A 22,490-nucleotide genomic window follows, 5' to 3' on the forward strand; every position below is an offset into this window, starting at 1 on the left:
AAGAACAAAATTAATAAAGAAAAGTCTCATCTGGAAGATTCATCACTACCTTGGTGTGACCTCGCAGGTGAGTCGTGCAGGGAACGTTACATCCACCTGGACCTGCTTTCAAGGCCCATCTCTCACAGACAGATAGTCACCTTCTATCAGACAGCCTCTACCCATGCAGATGGAGCCATGAGAAGTACCCAACCTCAAAGAAGGGCCAGACATTCTAAACAGTCTGACGCAGAAAACTGGAGCTGGAAAATTCACACCTGCCCTCAGGAAGCAGAAAAATATAGGAGACATACTGGCCATTTCCCAAACCCACCTCTAGGATGAAGGAACAGAGAAACAAAACAAAACAAAACAAAACTCCTTCTCTTAACTGTGTCTCTTAGATTCTCAAACTCCCTTGGAAGACAAGCAAGCAGCTGATAGCTTAGCATGCTCCCTGGGCAGGGAGCCTGCCCTGGAAAGTAACAAAAAGACACAGATCCCAAGGCTTCCTTTTTTCCCTCAGGTCCATCTTTCTTTGGAACTTAGGCTGCTTGCCTCCTGGCTTCATAGCATGGGAGGCCATGACTGGAGAGTTAATTTAGTCACTGTGTCCCCCTTGGCTTACTGCAGAAAAGATTTATGGCCTGTATCGATTAACTACAGGGCAACTAGACCAAAATGAGAGTCTGAGATGTCCGGAGTTGGCATAGAAACCTTTTCTATACATCTTTTTCTTTCTTTCTTTGTGTGCATATGTGCATGTGGGCTTTTTGGTTCTCTCCTGCTGGGTGGTAACCATCTGTGGGTAAGGAGATGCCTTCAGTTCCATTTTGTCCTCCTTCCCTCCCATCCCTGGCTCCTCTTTGCTAAAGAACTGTTTCTTGTCTGCCATCCTAATGATCTCTGGGCCACATGGGGCCCCTGATGTTGGCGCTGACAGGCTGCTCATTAGTGCCAGGGTGCTGCAGTCAGCCGATGGCATGCCACAGTTCTGCTCCTGACATTTTTTCACGGAGCTGTCACTGGAGTCATGGCGCCTGCCAGCTCTGGTTGAACTCATGCTGTGATACCTCCAGTGCCAATTAGTGATTTAGTGTCCTGCTTGGCTGGGGAGGACAAATCCTGAAAAATGGGAAATAGGTGGGTGTGGCAGGGGGGCACAGAGGGAAAGACTCAGGGCATTGGCAAGGAGAAGAGCTTCCATCCAAGGGTCACTTTGTCCTCACCACCTTGGTGAGTCTTTTGGTGCCTTTGAAAACTATGAGAAACAAGGCCCAGAAAAACCAACTGCTCCCTGGGGCTCTTCAAGTAGAGCAGGAGAGCTGGGATAGGAAGGGAAGAGATTTGGCACCTGAGGAATGTTACTTAGTCCTACAGGTATGGGTCCACAGCACGCTGTGGAAAGAGATGGGTTCCTTAATAAGGGCTGGGTTTGGAACCTAATGGACATGTCGCCCTACTCTAATTCTGCCCCCCAAAGTCTTTAGATAGCCCCAGAAAAATACAATCAATCTTGTTCCCACTTCAGTTCTCATACTACGGGGGGCGGGGAGGGGGGAGGCAGAAAGAATTTTTCAACTAATGTTTCTCTTTTTTTTTTTTTTTTTTTAATTTTTTATTTTTGATAAACATATATTTTTATCCCCAGGGGTACAGGTCTGTGAATCACCAGGTTTACACACTTCACAGCACTCACCAAATCACATACCCTCCCCAATGTCCATAATCCCACCCCCTTCTCCCAAACCCCCTGCCCCCGGCAACCCTCAGTTTGTTTTGTGAGATTAAGAGTCACTTATGGTTTGTCTCCCTCCCAATCCCATCTTGTTTCATTTATTCTTCTTCTATCCACTTAAGCCTCCATGTTGTATCACCACTTCTTCATATCAGGGAGATCATATGATAGTTGTCTTTCTCTGCTTGACTTATTTCGCTATAGCCAAACTATGGAAAGAACCTAGATGTCCATCAACAGATGAATGGATCAAGAAAATGTTTCTCTTTTTTTGTACCAAGTTTTCTATATTTATTTTTTTAACCCAGGGGGAGCACTGAGGGTTTAGGTGCAATTAGGGTTGGGAAAAGTAAAACACCAAAAGGTTCAAGAGACCCAGAAAGGCTAGATGAAGGAGAGGTAAGAGAAACACACACATCGGGAGAGTGACTGAGAGGGAGTATGGGGGATAGAAGGGAGCTCAGAGAAGACCCACTTTCAAAGTCATTTCTGAGCCTTCTCAACTTTTTCAAAAAAGTACTTGAAAAGGAGTCTCTCCTTCAAGGAGAAGCCAAGCTCTGCCACAGCAGGCCCCCTAGTAGGGGAACTTCAGGAAAGGCTTTACAATCCTGTGAAGACCAGAGAAAATGTCCTGGAGACTTCCCAGTAAACTTTCAGCAGGAAACACACAGGTCTCAACAGCAACATCAAAGTGGAAGAGAATTCCTCAAGGATCAGAATGAGTCTTTGAACCAAGAGAACAGGCTTGCCTCTCTGGGGCACTGGCAAAGGTAAATGCTCATTCACTGAATCAAAAAATACTTCTTTGACACTTTCTAGGTGCTGGGCATTGTGCTAGAAAGTGAAGAAGCAAAGTGAGATGTAGTCCCTCAGAGACATTCGTGTCAAAGAACTCATGGATTAGAAATCAGGACATCTATAACAGCTCGCTGGATCTTGCTAAGCCCTCAACCAATATCTGGGTACAAAGTATTCTTTCATCAGCCTTGGTGAGGTTTTTATTTTCCGTGTTTTGTTTGATGAGAGAGAGGAGGAAGTCAGTGAGTGCACTCATGAGGGCACCTCCATAAGGACGCTCAGTGATCCTTAATTCCATATGAATAGAAGAACCTGCATATTCATTCCTTCCCCTGATTTTTAGGGTTGTGGCAAGATGGGAAGCTCAATCTCCTCTCTAAAGCCCTTACAGTGCAACAGCAACTGGAAACATAAAAATTGGGCTTTGAGAATACTTTTCCATGAAGAGAGAGGTCCTAAAAAGCACCTTTTAGGATACCCTGAAAGAAATAGTATTTCTCTTTATTTAGGGAAGACTCAGAAGAATAGAGGACATTAAAAGTATTCTTTTGGACAAAGGAACACTAGAGCTTGGGGTTGTGTGAAAATAAATTCTTGCATGTCTAGATGAGGACAAAAAGATAAGGCTCAGAGCCATGAATGGGGAATGTGTCTAGAGGAAACAGGGACCCCTGATGCCATTTGGACCCCTGCAGGAGGATGCCGGTACTTATACAGAATTTGGCAAAAGGCCAATCAAACATTTGTGCAGATCCAGGTGGAATTTCCATGTGAGACAGGGAGATGAGGGCACTTCTTTCTGAAATGACCAAGGCCCAAGAAGGTGGAAGAAATACCTGCACACTCCAGAAAAGCTGTGTAGTGGGAGAGCAGGTATCCTTATAAAACTCATGCACTTTCATCTTGACCTGTTAAAGGTGGTAGGTTCATGAGAGGAACTAGAAGACAAATTGCCAATAATAAAAGAAAACTATCTTCCATGATCAATAGTAGCATGGAATTGGGACTTGGGATGCCACCTTGAATATGGACAGTTGACACTGGATAGGGATGACTGACATTTCTTCATCCGATGTAAAGTGCTAGGCAGATGGTTTCATGGACAAGGTCCCTCCACCCTCCAGATATCACACCTAAGTGGCGGTGTATCAAAATGTATGGGCCATTACTAAAATGGTGGTTAAGACCCCTATTCTCCTTTTTTATGTAAGAGGTGGTCAAGGCTAGAAATACATATTCTAAAGAAGTTTATATAATTTTTTTTTTTTTTTTTTTGCTAACAGCACCATATGAGTTATGATGGAAGAAACTAGGATTTCTCAGGAATGTACAAAACAAACAGATCAGTCTGGAGGGAGAAAATGCATTGACGCCATCAGTGTTACCAATGTGGTTAGCCTTCATCAGTGATCCATTCGGGGATTATAATGGTTATGTCTGTGAGAATGGTCCAGATTGAAGTATGATCCATCCGCACAGAATGGGACAAAATATGACAACATCTCCCAGCCTCTGGAGACTTTACTAAGATGTGTCAGATCTTTTTTTCCCCAAAGAATCCCAAGATTGCCCCAACTTATTTAAAAGAAGTACCCTTTTAGAAATATTTAGTGGGGAAAGATGAAGTTCTGACTGCTAAGGGTCTCCAGTTTCAGTTCAGATCTGGCAGCAGCCCAATGACACCTCTGATCTCCAAATAATCAGTCACAGAGAAAACGGCCCCCTGGTGAGTTCGAAGTGATTAGTTACTGCTTGGAGTGTCTCCTCAGTTTGAATCTGGGATAGCTAATCTGGATCAGGGATCTGGAAAAGGCTGTTCATCTAAATTACTCTGATCCACAGGTAGATTCTGATTATCCTGCTCCTCTCCTCTTGATCCATCTTCTGTTTCCATAGCAGCCAAAACCCCAGTAAAGTGGAAGCATCTGGCAGAGAGGCTCGGGTAAAGTCCCCGGGGGAAACGAGTTTGCTGGATGGTCCACAAAGGGGGAAAAGGGCTCTAAGGTGTGCCAGTGTGAACTTCAGCAAGATAAAAGGAAGAGGGCTCCAATGCCAGAGGAGAGACAGAAGTAATTGTGAGAAGAAAGAGTGGGAGCCAGGGGACAGGAAAAAAAGGAAATGTGGAAAGAAAGAAAATTAATGCACAAATGTTTAGGACGCTGGGAGAGAAAGGGAAAGTAAAGAATACAAAGACAAAGTATGAAAGGGGAAGACAAAATGAGAAGTTGTACAGAGGAGAAGAGGGAAAAAAGAAGTTGGAAAAGGACAAAGAGCTGAAGAGCCAGAAGAGAAAGAGAAGATACCAGACAGAGACCAAGAGAGACCTGCGCGAGGGTAGGGCCTAGTGCCTCTTGAAGTAAGGCAAAGTGGGTTTACCTGGGATGGTGAATGTTCTGCAGATTCTAAAGGCACAGGCTGCCTTGGAATCCAATAGCAGTGGGAACTCAGCATTAAGCAGTGATGAATGGTGTGTACCACGGACTAAGAATGTCTGACCATTTCAATGACCCCTCCTTTCGATGTGCCCTAGGGCCATGTCCTTTTGTGGATGGTCCTGTGCACAGCAGAAGCCTCCTCCCAGATTTTGGGCCAGTCCATTTTAAGGCCACTCTAAATCGAGAGAATTGCAGACATGCAGGTACTCTCTCTGATCCCTCTGCTCACAGTGGTGGCATCAGAAATGGTGATATGGGATAGCTCCCAGCAATTCAGGCCAAGCACACTGAAAATTTCATGTCTTCTCTGAGAAGCTCCATCAGGGCAAATCTGTCACTATCTGCGAGAGGGAATTAGGTATTAGGGCCCATTCATAGCCCTAAACAGATAATTGGATAAGGAAGATGTGGTCCATATACACTATGGAGTATTATGCCTCTATCAGAAAGGATGAATACCCAACTTTTATAGCAACATGGACAGGATTGGAAGAGATTATGCTGAGTGAAATAAGTCAAGCAGAGAGAGTCAATTATCATATGGTTTCACTTATTTGTGGAGCATAACAAATATCATGGAGGACATGGGGAGATGGAGAGGAGAAGGGAGCTGAGGGAAATTGGAAGGGGAGGTGAACCATGAGAGACTATGGACTCTGAAAAACAATCTGAGGGTTTTGAAGGGGCCGGGGGTGGGAGGTTGGGGGAACAAGGTTTTGGGTATTAGGGAGGGCACGTATTGCATGGAGCACTGGGTGTGGTTCAAAAACAATGAATACTGTTATGCTGAAAAGAAAACAAAAAAGATGCAAACGGAGTGGACACTGTGATGCTCTGCCACTTTCAGAAGGGAGGTAGTGGGATGCCTGTCCCAGGAGATCATGTGCTGCTGGTGAGTAGAACTTGGGTGCCACCACTTGTGCATACTGTCCCACTTAAAGACTCCTGGCCCCAGGCTACTGTCCTTCAGGTGACAGTCCAGATTCCATGACGGAATGCTCTGCTGGTGTAAAAGAACACCCTCTCACCTCAACATTGCTAAAAGGCAAAGCTAGCTCTAGAACTCTCCACAGTGTCTGCTGAGTAATTGCACAGGTCTTCATGCAACTCAGCTTCTCCCTTGGCCCAATCCTCCTTCCTTCCCTTCCCTTTCACAGGAGTTGATCCCAAGAGCTCACAAATAAACTTCTTACACACCAATCACATTCTCAGGGTCTGTTTTTGGGGCCCCAACCTACAACACTAAGCAGATATCTACTACTATGATTCCCTTAGAATCCTTAAACCTGCAGCAACACAGACATTTATGCATACATGCAAACACACACACACACACACACACACACACACACACACACACACAAATATAGTTTACATTAACCAGCAATAAGCACTGGAATGAAGCATCTGCTCAAATGTCACCTTTTCAAAGGCCTTCCCCAACCAAACCTCTGGTTCTTTAGTCAATGTAAACTGCTCTATCTTCTCATCCTTTTCCATACCTGTTTTACTGTATATTCATTTTTTTTTTGTCACTTATCTCCTAAGATGTAAGCTCATGAGAACAGAAACTTGTATGTTTTGTTTTATTGCTACATCCTCAGTGCTCAGAAGTGCCTGGACTATTACAAGCACTCAGTACATATTTAAAAATAAATGCAATAAATAAAAAATTAAAAAAAAAATAAATAAATGCAATAATTTAATGCACCTTGCATAAAAGCTTAATGATAAATGACATCTCTCCTTAAATTTTAAAGTTTTAACGTTCAATCCATGAAAACACAAAACAACACTAAGTCTGGTCTACAAAACACCTAGACATTTAGACAAAGCAACATTTTCAATTTAGTCACACATTGTCCTATATTTGTTATCTGGGATTAATCAGAGTGAAACAACAACAGAACCACAAAACAGTTAATGGGCTAGGGACCAGATATTTGTCAACACTGAAGAAACAGACTTGGACATTTTCCCTTCAGGACTATGGCCATTCAACACTTTCATTCATCATTGTGTGTTTGTGTTTTCAGTATCTTACAACAACCACCTGAACAATGCCAGCTTTGCTGATTGTTGTATCAGCAAAGTGGACCAGTGGAGTTCACCCTGAACATCTTACCACCATTTCACCCAGAAACAAGTGGGATTCATTTCCCCAGAATTTGAGAGATACTCAAATACAATTTCTGAAATCTTAAAAGATATATTCTTGTCTTACAGAGAACACCGACATTTTCTGCAGAGGCATAAGTACATTGTTATCAGATATCAAAAACGTAGGATCCTTTGGACAAAGTCACGAGTGCCAAGACCTCCTAGCCATGGCCAACAATTCTTCCATTTCCTCTCTTACCTTTTGGGGAAATGTGTCTCCAGGTAACTGTAGGCTCTGGTCTACCCGTTGCTATGCAGGTGAGGCTGATATTGTTCCCTTCATTAATGGAGATATCTGAAGATATCTCCACAATTTTGGGAGATACTGTGGAAACAAAACAGAAAGAAGGAAAATAAAAATCTTGTTAAAACATTCTTTTGTTATCTTATAATGATAGTTGGCAGAAAAACGCAGGGGCTGAAATATCGGGGCTATAGGAGTAAATGATGAAAAATTAGGGGAATTACCTTAAACGTGAAAGAAATATCTTACCTTGAATTTAACTTCTATTTCCTCCCATTTAAACACCGAGTCTGGGAGTCTGAATGGGAATGGGTTCCACTGCAATACTGCAAGAACTGTTCTCCTAGCCTCCACCCGCTTCCTTCTCCACTCTCACCCCCACCCACCTCCGACAGACATCCACGAGTCATTCTCCACGCTGCATTCCGAATCCTCTTTATATAACTCAATTCTGATTTTATCCTGTCTCTGCCTAAACACCTCCAGTTGCTCCCTGTCGCCTACCTGAAAATATTCAAGCTTCTCAGACCCGCACACTGGGTCATTCAGAATCAAGGAGCATTCTGTGTTTCCACTGACATTCCCGGTCATCCTCCCTTTCCTTCCCTTCCTTGTTATCCCTTCCAGGCCGTCACACATTCAGAATCTACATCGTTCTTTATGTCCTGCTCTCAAAACTTCTAGTCATCCTTTCAGGCTCAAATCAGGTGCTATGTTGTTTCAGCTCTCCCTACCCCTACTCCTCTTTGTCCTCCGCAAATTTAAGTTACTGCTGCTCCTCATCTGTGTTCCCAGAGTACATGACACATACCTGATGTGGAGTCAGAGGGCACATCAGTTAGTCGTAACACACTTGGTCTCTTTTCCTTCTGCACCCTAACTTAATCCCCCAAGGAGAGGAGGGATTTATCTAATTGGTAAAATTGGGAGCAGGACCCAGTCTTCTGTTTGGGAACAGGTTTCTCTTAGGAACCTATATCCTGTTGTGGTTCTCATACCTGCTTCACAGGAACAGCCTCCTCCAGGGACCTGTAGAGACCACAACACAGCTAGCACTTGCCCATGTGCACCTGTTTCTTTCAGGGGATCCAAATTAGAAGCTTATTGTTGAAGCTTGTTGTTGCTGCACATCTAAGCCTAATTCTCTGTTACCATCTTTACCCCCAGTGAATGTGATATTCAGTTCAAGTATGACTGCTCATTTGTCTTATCTGCCAATTGGTTTATAAAGCAAGGCGGTCATTTATTGAGCTCCCAGACTCTAATTCTTGGCACTTATCCTACTATGTTTTGGTTATTTGCTTAGCATCTCTCATCCACTAACCAAGAACATTTTGACAGCCTAAGTCATGATGTACTCCTATTTATAGCTGCAGCAAAAGCCTAACAAGTATTTATAGAATGTAATTATAACGGTATTCAAGGGAACCGCCTTTCTGACCTGCTACATGTGTATAACAACATTGGGACTGGATCACTAATGCTTACCAGTTCAACCCCCAGTTCAACTAGTTTTGGCACCTTAGTTCTTTACAAATTAAGTGGTCCCTCCATCCAGCTCACTTACGGTTCTTTATATGAGGTCCTTCCCTTGAATAAGTCCCTTTTTGAGCCATCAGATTGTGCAATTCAAAGACACATCATCTACCCAGTATACAATGCTAGCGGTCCTGCTGGAGATCCCAGGAAACATTGACCTTGTTCCCTGTCCCAAGGCCAGAGGATGACCCTCATGTGGAAGTCAAATTGATTGGAAATTTCTGTGATGAATTTCTTCTGTTTGGACTTCTAATTGTGTTGGGGTTTCTTCTCCATGAAAGGGGGTTATCATGGCAGTATCTTCTTCTGGTTTTTGTTCCTTTCTTCCTTCTTGCATTTTGTCTCTCACCCCTTTCCGACACTCCTGCCAACTGGGAACCCTCACTAAGAAGCATGCATTACACTTTTGGTTCCTAATCACCAGGCCCTTGCTGCTGATTTTGGTCACTTAAAGACTTTTCTCTCCAACTATGTATACCTATTGGAATTGCTCAAGGTCCAACTGAGTAACCACCCCTTCCATAACATCTTCCAGATATCTCTAAATAGATGTGACCTCTCTTTCCTGGGGATCCCATAGCCTCTTCCAAGGAATTTAAAATAAACTTGTTTATATTACCCCAGTATCATCTTTCTTCTATGCTATAAGATATCTGAATATAACTATAGACCAAGAGCCTTACTCTTCTTTTTATTTTCTGCTATCATGAATAGGGTGTCTTGCATCAAGAAAATACCAATTAATCATTTTTAGATTAAATCCATATTGAGCTTCAGATATTGAGGCAGTGTGTGTATATGTGTGTATGTGCGTCTGTGTGTGTTTGCCCATATCCCTGCACTCTCACAACTAATTGGTAGGAGAGTCAATGTGGCGAGGGCTGGGGAATGACCATTGGTTCTATGATCCAGGACCTCTAAGATATAACATTGCAAATTTTACAGCTGTACCATTTTATAAAGACTAGCTTGAATCTTCCAGGACAGAAATATAATTGATGAGTTAATGACTGAACACTTGATTTGCTGACTGTCTGAAGAATCCAAATTTCTAAATGCTCTCAGTCTTTTTTTTTTTTTTTTTAAATGCTCTCAGTCTTAAAATCACTTAAACTTGATGTATTTTATTTGCAATTTTAACTGGAACATTAAATATCATTTCTTGCACCACCACTCCCCCAACCCATACATTTGCCTGGCCCTTGCTCCCGCCCATCGCTGGCACCCATAGAGCTTTGCTTGCTTCCTGGAGGACAGGCTGCTTGCATAATGACCGTGCTGGCCTTGCAGACGTTGCTTCGACTGCACAGGTAAGTAATTTATTGATCTGTAAAGCACTCCGAGATGCTCTGCAAGGGATTATGTCACGCCAACGCCATGCAATAAAATAAAAAATGATGGACTTTGTGAACACAGGGTGATTTAGGGTTTGTAGTTGGAAGTGTGCTTAAAGTACATTTTAAGTGGAAATCAGGCGGGGTAATGAATTACTCTTGCTTTGGAAGGGCTTACTGGAGTTCATTTTCCTGGCTTCTTACATGATAGCTAATCTGCTAATCATACACTAGAGAACAATGGACAGTCCCCAAGTAGAATAGAAGGTGTTTTGGGCCAAAGCTGTCAGCACAGTAAGTATATTAAATGAGACAATCACACCTCATGCTTGGAAGAATCATCTAGAATTGTCTCCCTCCACTAACAATTGGAAAGCATCCAACTTATGAAGTAGAAGTTGAAGAAATGTTCACCGTCCTTCCAATCCTTCACAGGAGTCCAGCTCAAAGGTGGCAAATGGTTCCAGCAGAGTTTGAAAGGCAGACCATTCATGGCATCGAGCTGAGGTGGTTTGGCCAGAGTTACAATCCCAGTTATCAGAACAAAATTGGCATAGTGCCTAAGATGCTGGGGGATTTAGAGTATCATTTTCTAGGTGGCAAGTGCTAGCATACTGTCAGTATTTAAAATTAAATTGAATTGATAAGGATGTACTATGGCCTTAGCTAATTCATGTTCATAAGAAAGTTCTGGCCAACTAAGATAGAGCTATTTATATATTTGTATTGTTTCCATGGATACATTCTGCATCTTACCTCTTTTCTTTATGCAGGCTGTTTGAAATATATTAGGACTGCTTTGTCTTCCTTCCTTCCCTCTTCCCTTCCCATCCCTTCCTTCATCAATATTCATTGATCACTTCCATATACTAGCATCATGCTTAGCGCTAAGAACTCAACACTAAAAAAAACATAGCCCTTGTCCTCAAGGAGTTTGCAGTGTAGAAATGTAAAAATAGATCCCACAAGTATATCCCCTTAGGGCACATGGGTGGCTCAGTTGTTTATGCGTCTGCCTTCAGCTCAAGTCATTATCTCAGGGTCCTGGGATTTAGTCTTGCATCACTCATGGTGGTGGTGGGGGATTTCCTTCTCAGCAAGGACACTGTTTCTCTCTCTGCCTCTCACTCTGCTCATGCTTATGCTCTCTCTCTCTCACACAAAAGTAAATTAAAAAAAAATCTTTTAAAAAAGTATCATCAGGGACTATGGACTCTGAAAAATAATCTGAGGGGTTTGAAGTGGTGGGGGGTGGGAGGTTGGGGTAAGAGGTGGTGGGTATTATAGAGGGCACGGATTGCATGGAGCAGTGGGTTTGGTGAAAAAATAATGAATACTGTTATGCTGAAAATAAATAAATAAAAAGTATATCCTCTTAATATCCCCTTAAGGCATTGTGACATAGAGGAATAGATTTGATGTTGAGGGAATACAGGGGATAGATACCTAAGCCAGCCTAGAGGCCAATGTCATGGAAGATTTTTGGATGTATGACACCCAAACTAAGCTCAAGAAAATAAATATAGGTGATGACAAAAATACTCTAAAATTAGATTTTGTTGATGGTTGCATAACAAATGTACTAAAGTCACTGAATTATACACTTTAGTGAATTGAGAACTATATTTCAATAAATTTGTATTTAAAAAAAAAGAAAATAAATATAGATGTAGTGAAAAGAAGGATCACATGTACCCCAATGTTCATAGCAGCAATATCCACAATGGCCAAACTGTGGGAAGAGCTGAGATGCCTTTTAAATTGATAAAGAAGATGTGGTCTATATACACAATGGAATATTTCTCAGCCATCAGAAAGGATGAATATCTAACTTTTGCATCAAATAGATGAAACAGGAGTAGTTTAGGCTGTGAAATAAGTCAAGCAGAGAAAGAAAGTTATATGATTTCACTTATTGATGGAACATAAGGAATGGCATGGAGGACAGTAGGAGAAGGAAGGGAAAAATTAAGGGGAGAAATCAGGGAGAGAAACGAACCATGAGAGACTATGGACACTGAGAAACAAACTGAGGGTTTTAGAGGGAAGATGGGAGGGGGGTTGAGTTAGCCTGGTGATGGGTATTAAGGAAGGCATGGATTGCATGGAGCACTGGGTGTTATACACAGACAATGAATCATGGAACACTGCATCAAAACCTAATGATGTACTATATGGTGACTAACATGACATAATACAAAAAAAAACAAAAAAAAAAGTTCCAAGAGATGCCTAATCAGTTAAAAAATTAAATAAAGAAATAAAAAAAGGAAAAGCAGAAGAAAAATAAAAGTGAACCTGAAGAAGGAAGAAATTGTAGGCAAAGGAGACAATACAAGAAGAATCCTATCATGAAGAGTTTTTGTGGCCAGGCATAATTGGTGATGGACAAATGGCTGCTAAAGGAGCCTGGGCCAAAAGCCATTCAACAAACATTTAGTGAACACCTCCTGTATAGACAACTGTGTTATACATACATGAATGACAAGCAGAGATATACAAATTTGGTTGGCCCTCTATGAAAAAAAGTGTGTATAAACATTCCAAAGGGTTGAAAAATAAAGCAAATTTGTCCCAAAATTGCATGTGGTTAAATGCCAAATGAGTGGTAGAAACATTAAGCTCTGCAAGTTAGGAAGAGGGAAGATCACAGCAAGTAGGAATGTCACAGTGACTTTGCCTTATCTCTTGAGTCTATTCTGGAAGGCAATGAAAGGAAAAAACCAGTTACAATGGCTGAAAAAATGAAGTTGCTTCACGTAGGACAGGAATACATGGGCACAACATGGAAGGCAGAAATCAGCAAATGTATGAAGATGGAAAGTTGATTTACTACAAAAGACAAAAGAGAGTAGTGGTTGAGATCCTGGCTAAACTATGTTCCAACTGGGTAGCCTTAGCCAGATCACTTCACTTCTCTGTGCCTGACTTTCTCATCCATGCCATGAAGCAATAATTCCATGTACCTCATACGTTTCTTCTGAGGATTTAAGGAGTGAGTTTATAAAACAGACGTAAAGGCACTCCTAGCAATATGAAGTGCCCAATAAGTTAGTTTTAATATTGTATGTGCTTGGAAACACATATATGTATGTAGTTAATACAGAATCGATGCTTGATAAATTGTAATTGACTCGAGGAAGAATGGGACACAAGATCAACGAGGTAAGCTAAAGCCAAAGTATGGAACAGCCTGAATGACTAGGTCCTAGATTTTCATTCTATCCTGTAGCCAATGGCAAGCAATTGTAATTTTTTAAAGAAAATATGCCACAAATTTTTAATGTACTTTAAGCAAAATAGATCTGGTAACGATGTGTCAGAAGGAATGGGATAGACAGAAATTAAAGTCAAATAAATTAGTTTATGTTAGAGTGAGATTCAAGGGTTGGGCTAAACTACTGGCTCTATAAGGATGGAAAGAAAAGAAACATCCAGGAAAATGTGCAGGTGCTTGATGATTCCTGGGATAAGGAAAGTAGAAACAAGGAGTCAAATATGAATGCCACTTTGTTCAACAGCAGCTGGATGGCTAAGCTAGCAGAACACAGGATGATATACGAAGATCTTCTTGGGGAAGGACAATATTTTGATGAGTTCGATTCTGTTTTAGGCATTCTGATGGTGAGATTTTCAAGGACATGCAGGCAGATCTATCCTTTCAGCACTTACAGTGATACCATCAAAGGTCTGAGACAAGTTTCCAGAACATGGTTTGACAATAAATAGCAGAGGAATGAGAACCGAAGCCACAAAAGTCAATGAGATGTGCTAGGAGTTTGTGGTTTCTTTAAAAAGGCCATTATGTTGCTTCCACAAACATGTATGTGACATCTCTGCTGATGTGGAGCTCTGAATCTAGAGAACACACCAGTATGGAAAGAGGAAGACCAATAAGTGAGTAGGTTATGTTTGGAAAGGAAGGTAGAAGCTCCCTGAGTCACACTGAATACTCTGGATACAGATCTACATTAAATACATTATGTTAAGGTTTACTCTGGCTCTTATTGAATTCTAATTCAAAAGTATAAATAATTAAATAAGATAATTATTGAAACTATTGTAGGGAACTTCTTCACTCTTGGTTTAGCTTCCACTGCCCAGGTGTTAAAGTTTTAATAATTGTGTCATTAATAAATAGCAATTTGCTGTTTTTAGCCTACAGTAGATATCCTATTAAATCCAAATTAAGATGCTTTATTAAGCATTGCACAGTCCTGTGGGGCTGGGAATATACATAAGCTTCATGGACCAGGTTATTCTGCATGACACACGCAGATCTATGCATCCCAGATGGCCTCCTTTACTGCCGGTGGCACTCCCCTCTTGCCTCCTCTCTGTAGCAAAGATCTGGGATGCCCATGGCAACTCAGGATGGTTTTCACAACTCCTTCAGAGCTCCTTCACTGTTAAGGCCTTGGGACCTCTGTCCTTATAGTATAAAATGGACCAATCTGGAACACCTTAGAGTTTCCTGGTTTCTGGACCCCACACAGAGACTCTCAGGTGCATGTCAATGGCCTGGTGCATGTTCAATCTACATCAAAAAGCTCTCAAAGATGCAGTCAAGTAGATATTGCTTTGCGACTGATCCATCTTTTCACACTGGCCACTGTGGACCAGCAGGAAGTCTAGTGCAAAACTGAGTTTTTGAACAATGGAGTCAGGTTATGGTAAAATATGCTTGATCTAGGACCTTCTTTCTTTCATCTAGACTGAACAGAGAAGAGTTGATCATGAAGCATGAAAACTCCTTCCTTGAGCTCAAAAGCCCTTCATGGACCAGACCTTGACTCTTCTGTCTGTACCCAACCCAAGTCACTTTCTTCTTCTCACTCCACTGGCTACCTTTCCTCCTGAAACACCACAAGCCTTTCATTCCTTGATTCAGATTCATTCTGCTTGTCTTTCTCCCTGTTCTTCATCTGGATGATTCTTATTCTTTAAATCTTAACTCCTCTATGAAGCCTTCCTTGATCATCTTTTCTAAAATGGAACCTTTAGAATGACAGAGAGTTGCATGATTGCCAGCTTCTTTCAAGTAAAATAAAAGTTCTGTTGCTTGTTTTGTTCATTGAAGTGCTCTGCACATACCATCATGTCTGGCACAGCTGTTCAATAAATATTTTTGAATGAATGAGTTAGGGTATTTTTATAAGACTGTTTGGAAATGCAAATAAATCAAAAGGAATGACCTTCATCAAGATCTTGAAATGACCCCTAAATGTTCAACATCTATGATAATACTAATAGATAATATTTATTAAATACTTACTATATAATAGTTGTTTTACATATGTTGCTATGTTACACATACATATGGGCCACTGACACATTATGATTTTCTATTGTGTGTTAGATTTTTTACAGGAAGCTTGAATTGATCTTGACCAAATTCTATGAGGCAGTACTACTATTCCTATTTACAGATTAAGAAACTAAGGCTTAGTGACATTTTTAAATTTGCTCAGTTACCCAAGTAAGTGTCAACAGTGAGACCTACATGATCCAAGCCATATTGTCTTCATATGGAGAGTTAAGTCCTGTGGAAGGCAGATTCCTAACTCTGCGACCTTTGGAGCTTGCTGAACTCATTTGTCCCTCACCCATCATCCCCCTTTACCTCTCTGTGTGAATATTGGCATGCCCACAGTCCATTTGGGAAAGAGAGTCTTCTCTGTTCATTTGTATGTGCTTTTACTCTCTGTCTGAAGAGGGGAGGGGAGGGTTCTGTAGTATATTTCTTGGACCATCCCACATTTGCATAAATATCTCATCCTCCCCCTGCTCCATCTCCAGCACTTCCTAATCAGCAACCTCGCATTCAGATTCCACTACTATGAGCGGAGGCAGGGAGCTGTAGCCTTCTTGGGTGGCTTTTACTGGAAGCAACACCAGCTGCTGCTTCCCACAACAAGGTGTTCCTAGCTGTCTCTCCACCATGGCGGAGAAAAAATCAATCCGATATACTGGTGGGACCCCTGAGACCTTATTTGGCTTATTTGGACTGAAAAGACTAGTCAGTCTGTCCTTCTATCTTCTGTCCTTCTTTTTCTCCTTCCTCCCTCGCTCCTTTCTTTTCTCATTCCCATCTTGCCTTCTTCCTTCTTTTCAATAAAAATATCTGTATAATGGAATACACATTCCAATATTGTAGGTTCTGTGGGACTTTTTGTCCCTTGATAAAAAGAACCCTTACCTTTGCATCAGAAGATCTGGTGAGACCAGACCCAACAATTACTAGCTGCATAAACTCACATAAATCATCTAACTCACTGATTAATTTAATTATGTTACTACCTTGCCTCTTCAGAATAGATGTTCTATGCATCAGACAAAACTATGAGAAATCACGTTTTAAAAGTAAAGTACTATTCAAATGTGATTTATTAAAAATGTGTACCTCTAAAGGCCACTATGAAGACAAACACAGACCTTAGGAGCTGTGGGGTTGAGATGGGACTCCATCCCTCACCAAAGTGGGTGTTAATCATTACTTCAGATGAGCTAGGGGTTTGGAGACAAACGTATCTTCAGGTGAGGGTGCAGACTGCTACCTGGGGTAGGGATCGGCAACAGGACCCTGTTTCCTTGCTGGCAGTGTGCTTGCTGCCTCCAATTTCCAGAAAGAAAAGGTCAGATTGCAGACATTCAGAATCCCAAATCAGAGTTTGAAAATGCTCTTAATGACAAAGCTCAGGCCAGCTATTATTTATTTCACCAGAACCCTTTTGTCACTTCTTACATCTCATTCTTTCTCTCTCTCCATATTAAAAGCCCTTCATGTTGGCTGGAAAATCATGAAGCCCTGAGAGAAAAGCTAGTGATTTATTCAGGATTAGTTATAAACCACTGGTTCTGAAGTTTGGAATTCGTTCCTTTAAGGATCAGCTGAAATGTGGAAGGAAGTTTTTATGAGCTCTGCTCCCTGACCCAGTTTAGTCATTCCTGATAGAGACATAGGAGAATAAAATAAACACCATGCATTCCTCACTCTATGCTTTCCTGCTTCTGGGCATATTAACGTAAATTGAATTTCACAGCAATTTACCTGTAACTGTAAGTGCTCCATTATATTTGGCAACATCCAAGAAATTGTAAGAAGCATCTCTTCATCAATTGTTTAAGGTGGGCACATAAGGGTGTTATTGCTAATCATAATGAGGATCTGCCATCCAGGCAGGCCTTGTTGTTAAACAGTTTCTAGTAGAACAGCCCTTGCTTTGGGTTAAATATGTATGACTGCATTCATGCCCCATTCGCTGAACAGGACCAGAATTTTAGGGACCAGGTCATGAAGGGAGGAGAGAGGGAATGGGAAGGGAAGGGCCACTGAACGCCTTCTGTGTTAAGCACTTTGCTGGAGGTTGACATTCACTGATTCTTTTTAAATCCTCATGGAAATTCATATGCATTATCCCCGTTGCACAATTAAGACAACAAAACTCAGAAAAGTTACACAAGTAACTCAAGGAAGTCAGACAACTGCAATTCACTAATAAGGTGTCCCTAAAAAAAAAAAAAAAAAAAAAAAAATCAACTACACTTTACACAAACTAGAGGTCCTCAAAAACTAAAGTAATGCTAACCAAAAGGGACTCAGTTAATAATCCGACTCACTTACATAATGTCATGAATAAAAAAAAAGAGAAATTCAAGATAATATTACTTTTTATTACTATTCCTCGTTGAAGAGAACTAATATTTCTTGAGTACCCAATAAATACTAGGTATTTGTCATGCATTTTCCCATTTAATGCAAAACACTGGGGCTTTAAATAGTTAACAGTGTGCTCAAAGTCTAGTGCCACCTAGAGAGTGGCACTATGTGCAGAGAGTGGCAGATCCTGGACCCCACCCCTTTCTACAGGATTTTGGGGATCACATGAAATATGTAGGTATAATTGAAATCACTTAGTGACCTGCTAATCACTCCACAAATTAATGCTATTGTGATTGAGATAATGCTGAGTTCAATCAATTAGTAGTAAACAGCATAATTGTCTCTGTAAAAATCCACCCTGGAATCGCTGACCAGGATTTCTTCAGAGCGCACCTGTGACATCTTCAGACATGCATGTTTTCTTCACGAGCATCTCCAAGGTGGAGGCTGGCAGGAAGTTTCTGATGCCTCCTGTTTCTAATTCCTGCCCACCAGGAACTGTCTACTTTTGTTTTCACCAGCAACCAAAGCCTGCCACAAAGCCTTTTTCTGGCAGTTTCCTTTGTTCCCCTTGCCTCTGGCATCTGGCTATGTCTCTTGTCTTCCTAAATGCAGAAGGCTGCTCTTGTCTGTGAAGCTCAAGTGGCCAGTTAAGGTAAGCTATAAAACCACGTCAGTCACTTTGCTCCAATCACCTAACTTATCAGCTGTCCTCTCCACCAGAAAGATTTCCTTGCATAAGCTCCAAAATATCTTCAGAGAAATGAGACACAGACCCCATCTGGCTCAGGACAAGGCTGGCGACCCCATACTTTAGCTAGAGAAACTCTTTAGGGGGTCCTCTTTCTCTTCAAATTTAGGAAAAGATTAGCTTACTCTGCCTCTTGGATATTCTTGCTTCTGCTCAGAAACCCACCTTGTGGAGAGAGGAATGGTCTTTCTATAACCCTCAGTGTTGTCACCCAACACACATCTCCAACTTGTGACAATACAAGGAACCACATATGTAAGTGTGTCTGTGTATGTCAGCATAATCTCTTGGCCTCTTGGCAATGATTCTCTTGGTTCAGAGTCTCCTCTTGCCCTTAAGAGCTGCCTGGGTGGGCAGGTACCCACTATTCCCCTCTCGTGGCTGCCCCTTCCAAATCAGATAGAGACAAGGGGGCAGAGATGAAGCCCCTGGCTTCCGGAGGTCCCACACTCAGCCCTGCAAAAGCCTACTTCCCGGGATTGCCCATGCACTGGATGTTGACCGGGTCAAGTTGGCTTACCTCCTCAGCTGCCTTGGTGGTCTCTCTGGCTTTCATTCCTAATTGCCTAAAAGCAATGGTAGTTACGCACTGACACATGGGCTATCAAACCAGCTGGCTGCAGCTGGGAGGTTGTGGGGAGTTCTCCCCACCCCGTCCTTGTTTGTGGTATGGTATAACTTCTCCACAGGCTCTTCTCTTTTCCCTCAAGTACATGCAAGCTTATGTGCAGAGGAAGGGAGACAACCCTGGGGGAGTCTCTGCTTTTCTCCATCTGAGCACCACTATAACTTGTGCCAAAATGAAAATCTGAGTTATATCTACACCCCCTGTGACCATGGTCTTTGGGAACAATTTAGGCATGTGCAAAAGACATCTCATTATCTGGCCTTGAATCCTGAAGCCCAGAATGTGGCCCCACTGCTATCCAAAGTAACTTATCAGTTGGTTTTAAACTGATTTCCTGTTCTGAGACCTTATTGCCACTAAATCCCTCATAAAGGTTAAGGTCTGTGAACAGATCAAGGTGAAGCCTCTTCCCCTCCAGCACAAGGGGCAGAGATGCAGACTGGTCTGTTTTAAGCTACAAGTTCTCCGTGATTGTGATGGCTCTGTTAATCCCCCTGTGAAATGTCACAGTGCTGGAGTAAGTGAGGGAAGCAGTTGGGGAAAGAAAAAAGTTCCAACATGACTTCTTGTTAATACAAAGCTTGTCAAACACATCACCTAGAAATACCAAATGTCTTTATTAGATTCTTTTATCTCCCCCCGAGACTGGAGGGATGCAACCAGTTGCTTCTCGGCAGAGATGTCATCATCCAGAAACTAATTAAAGGCTACACAGGAAGCTGGGTCTCTCGCACTCCAGAGAACAAAATGCATTAGCAACTGAAGTAAAAAAAAAAAAAAAATTATATATATATATATATATATATATATATATATATATATATATATATTACAAGTGAACTTTATATCGAAAAGGGCAAGTTGGGAATTTGACAATAACTCTCTTTCTCCCTCATCAGCTCACAGAAGGCAGAAGTGGGCCCATCAGGATGTCAATGAATCTTGACACGGGGCCATCTGCTCCCCTGCCTCACTCAGGCAGGGACTTCTGCTCTCCTGGTACCAAGGGGTAGACAGCACCTGACCGCTTACTATGGGAAATGCAACGCATGATCTTCATGACACTATACACTCAGGACAACATTAATTTCTCTGTGCACATCAAGGAGCTTCACTTCTCCCTCTGTACAAAAAGATGATCTAATAATTACCCTTCTCATAGGGCCATCCTGGGGATTCAATGAGTTCATATGCATAAAAAGCTAAGGACAATACTGTGCATACAGTGTGTGCTCAATAAAGGATAGTGATTGGCCTACTTGTCATCTTCATTTCATTGTTCACTAGAAAACCTCACTATGTCTCCAACAGAGTTCTGGTTTCCTCCCTCCCCATCCTCCTTAAGGCATCCTAGTTAACAACATCATCACCTGTCTGTTGTTGGGACAAAGGCACAGGAATCTGTGGTGTGTATCTCAGTTCCACACCTGTTATGAAGTCCTGTTGGATTTATCTCAAAAATAACCCTCAGTCTGCCTTGCTCCCATTTTCTTCCTTCTTACTACCTAAGTCCATCATCTTTCTGGTCCTTAAGCTTCTACACTGACATGGACATTCCGTTACCTGCATCACAACTGCAGTAATTAAAAACAGCAACATAATTTAGATCACATCCCCTGCTTAAAAACCTCTAAAGGCACCTGACGGCAGTGAAATTTCAAATTCATACCTGCGTCTCTCTCACAGTGGATCCCGGGGGAGTTCTGAATTTCCAAGGACTGCTTTGCCCAGAATGAACTCCGCTCCGATCCCCTGATCTGCCTCTATTCCCTGAAGGTGCTAAGCTGACTTTTTACTCCTGCCTTTGCGATTTCTGTTCCTTCACCGGAAATGCTCTTTTCCCAGATTTACAAATGGCTAGTTGTTTGTCATTTGGTTCTTACTTTAATAGTCACCTCTGCATCCTTCTTGCCCATGCCACTCAGGATAGCTTCCTACCCCACACAATTACCCTGATTGCATTATCTTGGGGTACACATCTGTTCCCCAGAATTGTCATTTGTTTGGTATTTTTCATTTATGTTTTCTCATTAGAATGTGAAGCCCACGAGAACAGAACCTTATCCATATTTCCCTATTCTGTCCCTGTCACCTAGAATAGTGTCCAGCACACAGTAGGGGCTCAGTAAATTTCTGATGAATCCTTGAATTACCCTGGTCAGAATTGATTGTTTCTTTATTTGTCTTCCTAAGCCCCTTTGTTCAAACCCTTTCATACAGCATATCATATGCTGTCTTAACAAATGTTGGTATAAGCATCCAGCACCCACACTAGAATATGAGACTCAGAAGGAAGGAGCTATACTGTTTTTTATTTCTTTTCTGTGCTTCACCTTTTATATCCCCCAGCATGGTGCAATGTTCCTTGCAAATAGTAGGGGCATGACAACTGAGTGGTCATTTGTATGTTCCAACTACATCACGCATATTCTCTTACCCCTGGCTCCTTGGTACAAAAATAGATGTTTTTTGGTAACAGGTTCTGTGGCTTAACTATTGACACTAGAATTAAATTGTTTAAACTGTTAAACTTGAAACTGTTACTGTTTAAACTGTTACTGCCATACCACACACCCCAAAAGCTACACTGGTGGTGGTCTACATGCCCAGGCACACGCATACACACACACACACACACACACAAACAAACACACACGCACACATCTATCATGAATCAGGGGTGCAGAACAACTGTATTTCCTACTATGAAATTTGCTGTTTGTCATGAAGCCAGAGAAAATGTCAACATGCTTTTGAGATGTCCGAGTTCAGTGCCTTCTTTCAGGATATAGGACATCAAAAAAAAAAAAAAAAAAAAAAAAACAATGGCCTATGGGCTGTTCTTCTTTTACTGAGAAGGTTGTGTTGAGTAACACAGAAAAGCTAAACAAAAAATCTGTCACCAGGCAATAAATTAAAAATAGGTCTGTACTACTGAAGATAAATCAGTAAGTTTAATACTTCTCCCCCGAGCTGGGCATCTTCAAGGAACATAGGACAGGTATCTCCAAGTTGAAGTATTGGTTAAAAAGCTGTCCTTTAAATTACATTTGGGCTATTTCTTTTCTGGCTGGCTGTATTTTTTGTGATCTATCTGGAGGCTTAAAAAGACACACAGAAAAATAAATCTCAGTTCCATTAAGCACACACTATGGACTTGCATATTTGTTCTTATCTTTGGCCTCCCTTCCTTTCTATCATCCCCCGGGCCCCCCCCACCC

At 41.7% G+C, this 22,490-nt stretch overlaps 1 protein-coding gene across 8 annotated transcripts in view; it reads right to left on the bottom strand.

Moving 5' to 3' along the window:
- Positions 1-22,490, bottom strand: part of NTM (neurotrimin) — a 932,320-nt gene that overhangs the window by 108,683 nt on the left and 801,147 nt on the right. For all 8 annotated transcript variants that reach the window (XM_059413613.1, XM_059413659.1, XM_059413668.1 and 5 more), the window contains one exon: positions 7,310-7,435. In XM_059413613.1, coding sequence (XP_059269596.1) covers positions 7,310-7,435 — 126 coding nt within the window. The remainder of the gene's footprint in view (positions 1-7,309; positions 7,436-22,490) is intronic.

Source organism: Mustela nigripes, chromosome 1 (genome assembly GCF_022355385.1).
Source record: "Mustela nigripes isolate SB6536 chromosome 1, MUSNIG.SB6536, whole genome shotgun sequence".
NCBI lineage: Eukaryota > Metazoa > Chordata > Mammalia > Carnivora > Mustelidae > Mustela > Mustela nigripes.